Genomic DNA, 14095 nt, shown 5'->3' on the forward strand with positions numbered 1-14095 from the left:
CCTAGGTAGGTATAGCAACACTCGGACGTTGAGTGGCAGGAACCACAGGACTCTTATCAGAGCTGGTGATGGCCTGATGAGGCTCAGGTGTGCAAATAGCAGAGTCCTGACAGCATGTGAACTAGGGGTGGGGGAAAATATCGATACGTAGTAGTATCGTGATACTTTGCGTGGTGATACTGTATCGATACAGGGACGCCAAGTATCGATATTTAATTATTTATAAAAAAATATTTTAGAAATGTTTTGTATTTTTTATTTTTTTGTATAAGGAAGTTGCATTGTTCATTTCAATACCTATAATAGTACAGTAGTCCACATGCACACGTGTGCATTCAGTTAAGTTGGAATATGACTAATACAAACAGTTCAGTTTGTCAGGTACATGCAACACAGATTACAGTGTTTACATCTGTCTACTTGAGAAAATACCATGTTCTGCAATAGAAATGATTGAAGTGAGATGAACAGACTGAACTTTATTTTATTAGATAAAACATGTTGACAAAGTTTTACTTTGCAGTTGAAAAAAGGTAATAAATCGCAATATATCGCAATATTAATATCGCAATACTCAGCATATCGCAATATATTCAGTATCACAATACTATTGTATCGTGACTCAAGTATCGTGATAGTATCGTATCGTGAGGCCTCTGGTGATTCCCACCCCTAGTGTGAACACCTCGACAGGAAGCTGCCCATATAAGGGCTTGGAAGCAGGGGGTGAGAGAGAGGCTCTGGCCGTGATTGTGACAGATATAGTGATTATTATATAGTAATTTATGAATGAATTAATGGTTTTGTCACACTCTACCCCTGCCTGTTTTACCAATACCTGTCTGCCTGTCTCTGTGTTCTGCATTTGGGTTCATTACGTCTAGCCGTGAATAACACAATTTATCAAGAAATAACAATGTAAAAAATACAAAGATAATTTGCTGTGAAAAGAAGAAAGAAAACAAAGTAAGATCAAATAATAAAAAAAAAACTGTCTCTTTCGATTCAGGAATCCTACCCCTTATTGCAATACACTCTTAACAATTTATATATGAAGTAGTAAGTACTTATTCTAGTGGCATTTTATGTTTTTCACCAAATTGTTTGACCATAGAGACCAGTCTTTTCACTAGCGTGCACTTGAATGATTGTACGAGTGAGTGTGGACCGGCACAGTATACCAGAATAGACGGGGGACAGTGTTGTGATATAATATTCATATACGTAGGTGGGCGGTGAAAGTGGTTGCCTTGGAGATGGGGGTCAGCACCAGGGGTTCTGCTGTGCTGTCTGGCACTACATATTAATCAATTACATTTCTGAGTATATATGTAGGGCTTGGGAGGGAGATGGAGATGTATCGTATAGCCTGTTGATAAATGTAAGCATTTCCATATAGAAACCTAATTTACTCAATAAGGAATCACACAATGGGTTGGACCTGTTGCAAAAGGTAGATTAAAGTACTATTCAGTGATTATTGCAGTCAAAACCAATACAAGATGATAAAAGCATCTGATCCACTCCTCCTTAAAAAAATGTGATGCCACCCTCGGGTTTGGCTGCTTTCCATCCCTTTGCTATTTTGAAAGTAGTGACAATGCATTTTGGCAGATTGTACAAAGGTACAGCGAGGAGAGGGAGGAACGCATAGCTCGTCAGCAAAGATTAGAGCAGTGAGCGAAACTCCCACATACTGTATAACATCTTGATACACTCTTAAAATATTTGTTAAATAAACACATATGGTTGTGTTATGGGTGTGTTGAAAAACAACATAATACAAAGAAAGAAAGAAAGAAAGAAAGAAAGAAAGAAAGAAAGAAAGAAAGAAAGAAAGAAAGAAAGAAAGAAAGAAAGAAAGAAAGAAAGAAAGAAAGAAAGAAAGAAAGAAAGAAAGAAAGAAAGAAAGAAAGAAAACAATAATAAAACATAAAACAGCATAATAAATAAATTTAATAGGGGGGGGCAGGTGGCGCACGGAGACTACGTTCGTCACCAACACCGGGAGACACTAGGATTCGCCTGTTCGAATCCAGCTCCCGGCGTTGCTATCAGCTTGGCTGGCCCCTCACACTGATACAATTGGCCGTATCAGAGGGTGGGAAAGCTGAAGGGTGGGTCCTGGGCGTTGTGGTCAGCGACCCCTACAGTTCGGTCGGGGCGCCTGCTCAGCGAGGGCTGGAACTGAGGAGAGATAGTGTGGCCTCCCACACGCTACACTCTCCCCGGTGAGAGCCTGCGCGGCCAGGTTGGCCTGCCCCAGGCTGCACATGCGTCGGAGGAAAGCATGTGACAGTCTCCGGTCTCCCGGACCAACAGTAGGGGAAAGTACGCAACAACCAGGAAGGGTGGGATGGGAGAGAAATCGGGAAAAAAGGAGGGGAAGAAAGATAAAAAAAAAAAAAAAAAATGTAATAGCAACATAAATGTAAGCCAGGTTGTGTAATTTGTATTTTTATTATTTTGTGTGATGTCACAATGGCCCCTCTGCAGCCGTTTTGTCTTGGGTATTTAGTGTCCCTCCCATTCCTTGTTTATTTAACAATAGTCTTTATTCGTTTTTAATATAAACATTACATCATGTCCATTGGAATGTCCAAGTGAAGAATCAGAAATACACATTATGGTGTGGCTGGGTAGTGAGGTCAAGCCTTACATCCTCACCATTCCTGTATGCCCACGTCGTGCTAAAAACCTAAACAAATGTTAACTGATAACGCTAACTAAGCTAAGCTAGCTAACCCTGCTCACAGAAAATTGCAGGGTGGGGGGGGGGGGGGGGGGGTCTGGGCCTGTCTCGCTCTCTCCCTCTCAGTACTGTACGTTCAATGAACGTTTAAGTAGCAAAACATTACACTATAAAAACGAACTGGATAGTTGATGATAATAAACATTTAACTTCATAAGCTGAAATATTCTAAAATCATTAAGTCTGCTATAAGCCATTCTCCCTTTCTGTGTGTGTGCGTGCGCGCACTCGTTACCCATATCTGGTCTTTGGAAAGACCAGATGATGTCAGAGAGATAGTATTTACTATGGCCATATAATGTTGATATTTAAATATAAAGAAATATAATACATAATAAATGTATACATGATCATACAACATAAAAAATAGTTATTTACAATAAACCTCTGTTGGGCTGCTTTAAAAAATGTATTATCGGAAATGTAATTGCAATTGCAATATCTGTCATAAAAATCGCAATTACATATTTTCCCCAAATCGTTCAGCCCTACGCTGCAAAAAAAAAATATATACAAATTCTAATACCTACCAAATCTCCACGCAAACTCTCCTAACCTAACAAAGCCCTACGAGAGACACAATAGACAAAATAAGACAAACAAAACAAAAAGAACACCAAACTAAAAGGTTCCCTTCTCTTTCTAGTTTATATGTGATTCTGCAACTTCCTGTATGCACTACAGTGCAGTTTCAACTTGACAACATAAACATACCAAAGTTTATTTCCTTTTGCAGTGTTTACTAAAATATAGTGTCTATTATTTGCACATCGGGTGAGAATAGTCACCTATTTGGTTATTTACACCCACTCTCTTACGCAGAGAGTTGGATGACGTTTTGAAGGCTGTGACGTACAGGTGTAGAGACAGCTCTGCATAGGAGTGTGATTTACAACCAAACCCCTCGACCTCGGGTGCAAATAGCATTGTTGGCTACAGACACCTGGGTGCTTGTTTCTGCCATGCTATATACACCAGAGTGTAAATACCCACATTGGCCATTCGACCGCGGGTGAAAATAGCATTGTTGGCTATGGACACTTGGGTGCTTATAGCATTATGCCTTATTAAAATCAGTAGAAGACAGAAAATAATCTCAGGTCAAAGCTGTTCCCTAGCAACACAAATCCAATGAAACCATCTATAGAGACAGCGAGGGAAATAATTGAATAAAAAACAGCACCAATGACCCATGGCGCCTGTGTTCAATGAAGTTAAATGAAATTGTATTATCTATATAAGCAACCTTTTCACCAGGGCCCTTCAGAATAGAAGACCCAAAGTACACTGGAGCACTCATAACATCTAGTCTTTTGCAGGAGCATCTTCCTCGGAATCAACAGGCATCGGACCGCGCTGCACTTCATTTTTGGGACTATTATACAAAGCACAAGTACAGGTGCAATCAAAAGATTTACTTGTGAGCCCCCGAGAATGCATTGCAAACGGCTATCAAATAATGCCTTCTAGAGGCCATGTGATGAAGCCTCGATGATTGAGTCCCTGACATGAAAGCGCTGCTTGCTCCAGGGGTGTAAAGATAGAGATAGATAGATAGATAGATAGATAGATAGATAGATAGATAGATAGATAGATAGATAGATAGATAGATAGATAGATAGATAGATAGATAGATAGATAGATAGATAGATAGATAGATAGATAGATAGATAGATAGATAGATATATAGATAGATAGATAGATAGATAGATAGATAGATAGATAGATAGATAGATAGATAGATAGATAGATAGATACATTTCATTACCCCAGAATAAAAAAAAAAATTGTATTTTTACTTTTTAGTACGTAAGTACATTTAAAAGTAGAAACTTCTTGACTTTTACAATTAAAATTTATAATTTCTGGGTACTTTTTACACCCCTGGCTTGCTGCCATTGGCTGCGCAGTGAAAAAAGGTAATCCAGCAGCTCTGACCTGATGTGACCAATGAACTAGGAAGGCCATTTAGAACGAGACATAATCCAGATTTTGGGAATAACTGGCACCGGACTGCTCTTACATAGTGATAATAGTGATCAGTAGTTTGTCCCATGATATACGGCGAAGGCAGCCATGATGTACGGCGGAGGCAGCCATGATGTACGGCGGAGGCAGCCATGATGTACGGCGGACGAGCCCCCACTCTGCTGTCTGTCGGGCCCCCACTCTGCTGTCGAGCCCCCACTTTGCTGTCGAGCCCCCACTCTGCTGTCGAGCCCCCACTCTGCTGTCGAGTGCTCACTCTGCTGTCGAGCCCCCACTCTGCTGTCGAGGCCCCACTCTGCTGTCGAGCCCCCACTTTGCTGTCGAGCCCCCACTCTGCTGTCGAGCCCCCACTCTGCTGTCGAGCCCCCACTCTGCTGTCGAGCCCCCACTCTGCTGTCGAGCCCCCGCTGTCGAGCCCCCACTCTGCTGTTGAGCCCCCACTCTGCTGTCGAGCCCCCACTCTGCTGTCGAGCGCTCACTCTGCTGTCGAGCCCCCACTCTGCTGTCGAGCCCTCACTCTGCTGTCGAGCCCTCACTCTGCTGTCGAGCCCTCACTCTACTGTCAGGCCCTCACTCTGCTGTCGAGCCCCCACTCTGCTGTCGAGCCCCCACTCTGCTGTCGAGCCCTCACTCTACTGTCAAGCCCTCACTCTGCTGTCGAGCCCCCACTCTGCTGTCGAGCCCCCACTCTGCTGTCGAGCCCTCACTCTGCTGTCGAGCCCTCACTCTGCTGTCGAGCCCCCACTCTGCTGTCGAGCCCCCACTCTGCTGTTGAGCCCCCACTCTGCTGTCAGGCCGCCACTCTGCTGTTGAGCCCCCACTCTGCTGTCGAGCCCCCACTCTGCTGTCGAGCCCCCACTCTGCTGTCGAGCCCCCACTTTGCTGTCGAGCCCCCACTCTGCTGTCGAGCCCCCACTCTGCTGTCGAGCCCCCACTCTGCTGTCGAGCCCCCACTCTGCTGTCGAGCCCCCGCTGTCGAGCCCCCACTCTGCTGTTGAGCCCCCACTCTGCTGTCGAGCCCCCACTCTGCTGTCGAGCCCTCACTCTGCTGTCGAGCCCCCACTCTGCTGTCGAGCCCCCACTCTGCTGTCGAGCCCCCACTCTGCTGTCAGGCCCCCACTCTGCTGTCGAGCCCTCACTCTGCTGTCGAGCCCTCACTCTGCTGTCGAGCCCCCACTCTGCTGTCGAGCCCCCACTCTGCTGTCGAGCCCTCACTCTGCTGTCGAGCCCTCACTCTGCTGTCGAGCCCCCACTCTGCTGTCGAGCCCCCACTCTGCTGTTGAGCCCCCACTCTGCTGTCAGGCCCCCACTCTGCTGTCGAGCCCCCACTCTGCTGTCGAGCCCTCACTCTGCTGTCGAGCCCTCACTCTGCTGTCGAGCCCTCACTCTGCTGTCGAGCCCCCACTCTGCTGTCGAGCCCTCACTCTGCTGTCGAGCCCCCACTCTGCTGTCGAGCCCCCACTCTGCTGTCGAGCCCTCACTCTGCTGTCGAGCCCTCACTCTGCTGTCGAGCCCTCACTCTGCTGTCGAGCCCCCACTCTGCTGTCTGTCGGGCCCCCACTTTGCTGTCGAGCCCCCACTTTGCTGTCGAGCCCCCACTCTGCTGTCGAGCCCCCACTCTGCTGTCGAGTGCTCACTCTGCTGTCGAGCCCCCACTCTGCTGTCGAGCCCCCACTCTGCTGTCGAGCCCCCACTTTGCTGTCGAGCCCCCACTCTGCTGTCGAGCCCCCACTCTGCTGTCGAGCCCCCACTCTGCTGTCGAGCCCCCACTCTGCTGTCGAGCCCCCGCTGTCGAGCCCCCACTCTGCTGTGATATTTTTATTTTTTGGAAATCATCTCGCGGCCCTCCCGTGGCTGCTCGCGGCCCACCTTTGGGTCGCGACCCCGACTTTGGGAACCACTGGCCTAATCTATGTTTTAAATTATGGCTATGTGTCTAATCTGCCCGTCGCATTATCAATGACCTATTCCAGTGAACATTGTCGAAGCAGATTGTTTTTTTATCGGTTCATTTCCGTTTCATAGCATTTAGAAAACCCCTCGTTTTCACAGAGAAAAAAGAGGTTTCCATGATAATCGCCTTTTACTGGAATATTCTAGAACGTTGTCATTGTTCGGCCTATTTATGAATCGTTTTCAAATAAACGCTAGATTATCGATAGTATATGTGTACGCATGCACGCTCGTGGCTAGGGTTGGGCATCGTTTGGATTTGAACGATTCCGGTTCCGATTCCGATTCTCCATATCGATTCCTGTTCTAAACGATTCTCGATTCCGATTCTTTGAGGTGCAGGTCAAAACAGGTCACAGCTTATTTCGAAGGAGATTTTTTTTTCTTTTTTTTATTTCAAAAAGAAAATCATACTATTCACATTTTCAGTTGACTTGATACAGTTTAATTTGGTTGCTGTACTGTAACTAGGGTATTAATTAACAAAGTAAAAAAAAAAAAAGTAGAAAAAAAAAAAAAATTGAAATTTAGAATCGAAATTCAAATATGTTACTTCCGGACTTTAGGAACCGGTTCCTATTAGAACCGGTTTTCGGTGCCCAACCCTACTCGTGGCGCGCGCTGAAAATCGCTTCTCCTATTTCCTGACGGCGCGCATAGTCAAACAGCCATATCACATAATCACATAAAAGCTTATATATCCGTGAAAACGAGTCTGATTATCCTTAGACTTGTAACATAGATTCCTTACCTGAGATCAGATGGTATCCAAATGGATTATTCCAATTCCTGATCGCCATTCGAAAAAATCGATATTTTTATTGATTCACCGTGTATACAGTAAAACACATATTCCCGCGGCTCCGAGAGTCCAGCATGAAGCTGGTAGATGCCGGCTGCGTGAGTGAGAAGTAAAATGTGGAGTGCAGGTTTTTTTTTTCATTAATTTTCATTGAGTTCAATCCAAAAGGGTGAATTACCACTTGGGAGACGATAGGGGGCGCTTTTTTCACATCTGAGCGCCTGAGGTAGCTGAATTTCCAACGGTAGACTTGGTTGATGAAATATGATTTCAGATCGCTAAAAAAAGAAAAAAAAAGAGAAAATACGAGAATTCTTGTGAGTGGGCATTCAACCCGCGGGGGGTAAACCCGAGAAATCTCGGGCGTGGCATGCAAAGTGTTAAGAAACCCTTAACATTATTACTGTCATGTTGTCTTTCTTCAATGGAGGCTGAAACAGCAGCTAGTTGTAGAGTACATATTTACACTTGAATTTCATAATTTTCATCATATTATGTGTTTAGTTGGATGTTGTCAAGCTTAACATGTCCACTCTGTCATAGTGAAATATCAATTCATATAAACACATTATATTACACATTTCAACACATTCATACAGATACACACACACACACACACACAGTCAGACACACACACACACACACACACACACAGACAGACAGACAGACAGACAGACAGACAGACAGACAGACAGACAGACAGACAGACAGACAGACAGACAGACAGACAGACAGACAGACAGACAGACAGACAGGCAGACAGACAGACAGACAGACAGAAGACAGACAGACAGACAGACAGACAGACAGACAGACAGACAGACAGACAGACAGACAGACAGACAGACAGACAGACAGACAGACAGACAGACAGACAGACAGACAGACAGACAGACAGACAGACAGACACACACACACACACACACACACACACACACACACACACACACACACACACACACACACATACATACATACATACATACATACATACATACATACATACATACATACATACATACATACATACATACATACATACATACATACAGTACATATATATACAGACGTGTGAACATTATAGTGGTGCTGAATTCGTCTCTCTCTCTCTGTTATTCTCTAAGATCCGACGGCGGAGACCGACCCCAGCAACTCTGTTCAGACTGACAGACAGACCGCCGTCTCCTGAGGACAGCAGCGCCCCTCACCAGGTACAAGACTAGACCTCTTAGTGCAGTGGACCCCTAAAACAGAAGAATGTCTGTTCATGACCCCTAAAAACAGAGGATGCCTGTTCATGACCCCTAAAAACAGAAGGATGCCTGTTCATGGCCCCTAAAAACAGAATGCCTGTTCATGACCCTCCTACATAATCAAGCAATGACAGAATGGTGGACTTTGACACAAAATAATGATTTAATGTCCCCTTTAATCTCTTTTGATTCTACTTCTTACCATGGTTTAAGAATGTTTTTACATTCACTGTTCTCTGCTGTTCTAAACACTGGTGTCTGGTAGGACATTCCCCGGAAAATCATCTGGCACACAGGAAGTGATGTGTTTTACATCACCACAACAACAGTTTGTTTGGAATGAATAGAAGATTAACTCAGTAGTTAGCATGAATATTCAAGATGGACAGCAAGTCAATACAGTGCAAAACCACAAGAGCAATGACCACTTATCACCAATAGATGTCGCCAAAATAAACAAAAATGAGGATCTTAAGAATTGCCACTTTAACTTGATGAATGATTGGAGGAGGACTTTGGGCTTATAAGAAAAAAGCATCTGTACTAAAGATTCTAAACATGATGTTTGTGCCACCGGGGCCCCAGGTTGAGGACCACTGTGTCCACTGTCATGAACATCTTCTGCTAGTCAAAGACAGCCTCCTCTTGGAGTAGAGGAGAGAGGAGGAGGAGGAGAGAGAGGAGGAGGAGGATGTGGAGAGAGGAGGGGGAGGATGTGGAGAGAGGAGGGGGAGGAGGAAGAGGATATGGAGAGAGGAGGAGAAGAGAGAGGAGGAGGAGGATGTGGAGAGAGGAGGGGGAGGATGAGGAGAGAGGAGGGGGAGGATGAGGAGGAGAGAGGAGGAAGAGGAGGAGGAGGATGTGGAGAGAGGAGGGGGAGGATGAGGAGGAGAGAGGAGGAGGAAGAGGAGGATGTGGAGAGAGGAGGGGGTGGAGGTGGAGGAGGATGTGGAGAGAGGAGAAAGAGGAGGGGGAGGAGAGTGGAGGAGGAGGATGTGGGAAGAGGAGTAGGATAGTGGAGGAGGGAGGAGGTGGAGGAAGAGGAGGTTATACTGTTTGACCTGTTGCTTCGTTATCCTTAGTACTGTAGGCAGCTTTTATTTCTAGCTCCATATTGTCAGGCTGCTTATTGGATCAGTGTGTCCTCTGCACTCCTCATGTTTGGCTACTTGCTATGTTGGCACTTGTAAGAACAGTATGTATAAATGCCTAACAAGTAAATGTATATTGTTGCTGTCATGCTAAAACAACAACTTACAGTAGATCTCCAAAAACGATTCAGGAATTAAGGAAAACCTTCATGACCATGTGAACTTGTACAGTGGGGTTGTACATAGCTGTCATGTGACGACAGGATAATGACATTGTATTTGTCTTCTGCAGTGGGTTCTGGGAGAGACTGGAGCATTGCAGAAAAAACTGGTCAACACTTACCAGCCACCTTCACTCAAAGGTAGATCCACTAGTGTGTGTGTGTGTGTGCATGTGTGTGTGTGTTTGTGTGCATGCACGTATGTGTGTGTGTGTGTGTGTGTGTGTGTGTGTGTGCATACATGCACACGTGTGCATGTGTATGTATACAGTATGCATAGGAACAATTAGCTTAATTGATGCAGTCTTCCAGATTCACATTTTGACAATCTTTTGGTTTGTGAAGGTTGTTCTGTCTGAGCTATTCAATGATGGAGAATTAAGCAATAGCTTACCTCAGGCCGTGGTATATGGTTATTATATCACAGCTCGTGGTATATGGTTATTATATCACAGCTCATGGTATATGGTGATTATATCACAGCTAATATCGGACATCCCTAGTATATACAGATGAAGCCTTTAGTTTTCATGGACACTTTGCCGCGAGGGGCGCATGGTTAACCATATGGTTAACTCAGGTAAACTTAAAATATTATGTTATGGATATTAATAATATTATTAAGAGGAGGCAGCAGGAGGGGCGGTCAGGTGGCGTAGCGGAGATTGCGTTCGTCACCAAACGCCGGAGATGCTGGATTTGCCTGTTCGAATCCAGCTCACAGCTCCGCCGTTGTCACCAGCTTGGCTGGCCGTTCACACTAATACAATTGGCAGTATTAGAGGGTGGGAAAGCTGGCGGGGTGGGTCCGGGTCGTTGTAAACAGCGACTCCTACAGTTCGGTCGGGGCGTAGTGTGATCCTTCCACACGTTACACCCGCTCAGTGAGAGTCCGCGCTGCCAGGTGAAAAGAAGCGGTTGATTGGCTAGACGTGTGTCGGAGGAAGCACGTGATAGCCTCCACTCTCCCAGACCGACTGTGGGGGGTAAGTGTGCAGCGACCAGGAAGGGGATTGGGAATTGGCATAACGACTAACATTGGGATGGGAGAAAATCGGAGGAAAAAGGAGGGGGAAAAAGATAAAAAAAAAAATTAAATAAAAGAGGAGGCAGCAGGCCCCTCAGTTGGCGAATGCCCAGAGCCAACAACAACGCCGCGCTCTCCAGACTCCACGACGAGGTAAATAATATACAAGCGACGAACGTTAACGCCGCCATTTTAGTACTGGGAGATTTCAATAGCGCCAATCTGAGAAAGGTATTGCCTGATTTCTACCAGCATGTGACTTGCAACACCAGAGGCGGTAACATCCTAGATCACTGTTACACGCAATTTAAAGGTGGCTACAAGGCTCATTCTGATAGTGGCTTTGGCAAGTCAGATCACGCATCCATTTTCCTTACACCAAAGTACAGACAAAGAATTAAAAGTACTCCCGTAGTCTCGCGAGAGGTGCAGAAATGGGATGTGACGTCAGAGGACACGATCCGGTCAGTGTTCCACAACACAGACTGGATTGTATTCCGCGACACAGATAACATTAATGCCTACACGGAGACAGTGCTGGACTATGTCTGTACTAGGGTGAAAGAAACAATCCCCACTACCAAAATGAAAGTTTACCCAAATCAAAAACCCTGGGTAGACAAATCCGTCCGTGAAGCTCTGAGAGAGCGCACCAAAGCATACAATGACGGCCTAGTGGCAGGCAACATGAATGACCACAAGGTGGCGCAACACAACGTAAGGAGGACAGTGTCAGAGGCCAAACGGCGCTACAGGGATAAAATTGAACTCCAGTTTGAACAAGCTGACTCTAGAGCTATGTGGCAGGGGCTCAAAACGATGACAGACTACAAAGGCGCCTCCCTCAAACTGAACAATGACATCTCCTTAGCAAACGACCTCAATACCTTCTATGCGAGGTTTGATGCTGGTAATAACAACACCAGCTCACAAGCCTCGGCAATGGGGGGGGGGGGGTCGGCTGCTGATGGAGGCGCAGTGTTCAGGGTAACAGAGCATGAGGTGAGGCGGACCTTTAAAAAAGTGAATATCAGGAAGGCAGCAGGTCCGGACGGCATCCCCGGCCGCGTCCTAAAAGTCTGTGCCGACCAACTGGCCCCAGTATTCACTGACATATTTAACCTGTCCTTAGAACAGGCTGTCATCCCCACCTGCCTGAAGAAGTCCACTATTATCCCTGTACCCAAAAAATCCAAGCCTGCTTGCCTCAACGACTACCGCCCTGTAGCTCTCACCTCCATAGCCATGAAGTGCTTTGAGAAGCTAGTAAAGGGCTACATCTGCTCCTCCCTCCCCATCAACATGGACCCCCTGCAATTTGCATACCGCCCCAACAGGTCCACGGAGGACGCCATATCCCATGTGCTGCACACAGCAGCATCACACCTGGACAAGAGGCAGGGGAACTATGTGAGAATGCTATTCATCGACTACAGCTCGGCATTCAATACCATAGTCCCCTCCATACTCATAGCCAAGCTCAGGGACCTGGGCTTGGGCTATGACCTCTGCCAGTGGGTCTTGGACTTCCTGACTGGCAGACCCCAGGTGGTGAGAGCAGGCAACTGCACCTCCTCATCCATCACCCTCAACATAGGGGCCCCCCAGGGCTGTGTTCTGAGTCCCCTCCTCTACTCCCTGTACACACACGACTGTGTGGCTCAGCGGAGTAGCAATACAATCGTCAAATTTGCTGACGACACAGTGGTGGTGGGCCTGATCTCTGCCAACGACGAGAGGGCCTACCTGGAAGAGGTCAAGGTCCTGGCGGGATGGTGCCAGGAAAACAGCCTCTCCCTGAACGTCAGCAAAACAAAAGAGATGATTGTGGACTTCAGGAGGTCGGGGGTCAAGGACTACAGCCCCCTCAGCATCGACGGGGCACCGGTTGAGAGAGTCAACAGCTTCAAGTACCTCGGAGCCCACATATCCGAGGACTTGAAATGGACCATACACATTAACAGTGTGGTGAAGAAGGCACGACAACGCCTCTACTTCCTCAGGCGCCTAAGGAAGTTCCAAGTCAGCCAGAAGATCCTTAAGAACTTCTACTCATGTACAATAGAGAGCATCTTGACCGGCAACATCACCTCCTGGTTTGGGAATAGCACTGCAAAAGACCAAAGCAGACTACAAAGAGTGACACGTTCAGCCGAACGCACAATTGGAGGGGGGCTCCCCACTCTCCAGAACATTTACAACAAGCGTTGCAAGGGGAAGGCTAAGAGAATTATTAAGGACTCGAGCCACCCGAACAACTGCCTCTTTGAACTGCTGCCGTCAGGCAAGCGACACAGGAGTCTCAAGGCGAGCACAGAAAGACTCAGAAGTAGCTTCTATCCCCAGGCCATCAGGCTGCTAAACGAACAATGAATGAACACTACACAACAACAACCACCAAACACACATAGCACACACATCCACACGCACACACTCACTTTAAACAAACACACTGTAGCACCCACTACACACACTTTATAGCACACACCCACTTTAAACAAACACACTGTAGCACCCACTCCCCACACTTTATATTTATGGATGAAGGATTGCACTACAACTCGTACACCTTACTGTAAATTGTACCTAAAATTGTACCTCATCCCACTTCTGCTTTGCACTAGATAGTACTGTACATTAGTACACTGCATAGTATTGTGTATTGTATATTATATGGTAACTCAGAACATTGTACATATGTCTATACCGAACAACTGTGACCTCATTCTTCTTCTAAATTCATGCTATATTATGTTATTATGTTATTTGATACTATCTTGTCTAGCACAGTCTCTGGAGCGTAACAGTAAGAAGCATTTTGTATGAAAGTATTCTGTACTTCTGTATGACAACTATTAAAGAACTTGAACTTGAACTTGAACTTGAGCCTCTCGTAGTCCCCCCGCAATCTTCCTCCAGGCTTCAGCCGCTGGTACAGGCATGTAGTCGGAGACCATACACTCCCATAGCCTCACACACACTACGCAAAATCCTTGCTACAGTGCAA

At 46.1% G+C, this 14095-nt stretch overlaps 1 protein-coding gene across 1 annotated transcript in view; it reads left to right on the forward strand.

Moving 5' to 3' along the window:
- LOC311235601 (uncharacterized protein) overlaps positions 1–14095 on the forward strand; it is a gene marked incomplete at its 3' end in the record, with an annotated part of 110679 nt that overhangs the window by 77425 nt on the left and 19159 nt on the right. The window contains exons 3-4 of the mRNA XM_084323066.1: positions 8621–8707; positions 10133–10202. Coding sequence (XP_084179192.1) covers positions 8621–8707; positions 10133–10202 — 157 coding nt within the window. The remainder of the gene's footprint in view (positions 1–8620; positions 8708–10132; positions 10203–14095) is intronic.

This window comes from Notolepis coatsorum (genome assembly GCF_963971535.1).
Source record: "Notolepis coatsorum genome assembly, chromosome: 10".
NCBI lineage: Eukaryota > Metazoa > Chordata > Actinopteri > Aulopiformes > Paralepididae > Notolepis > Notolepis coatsorum.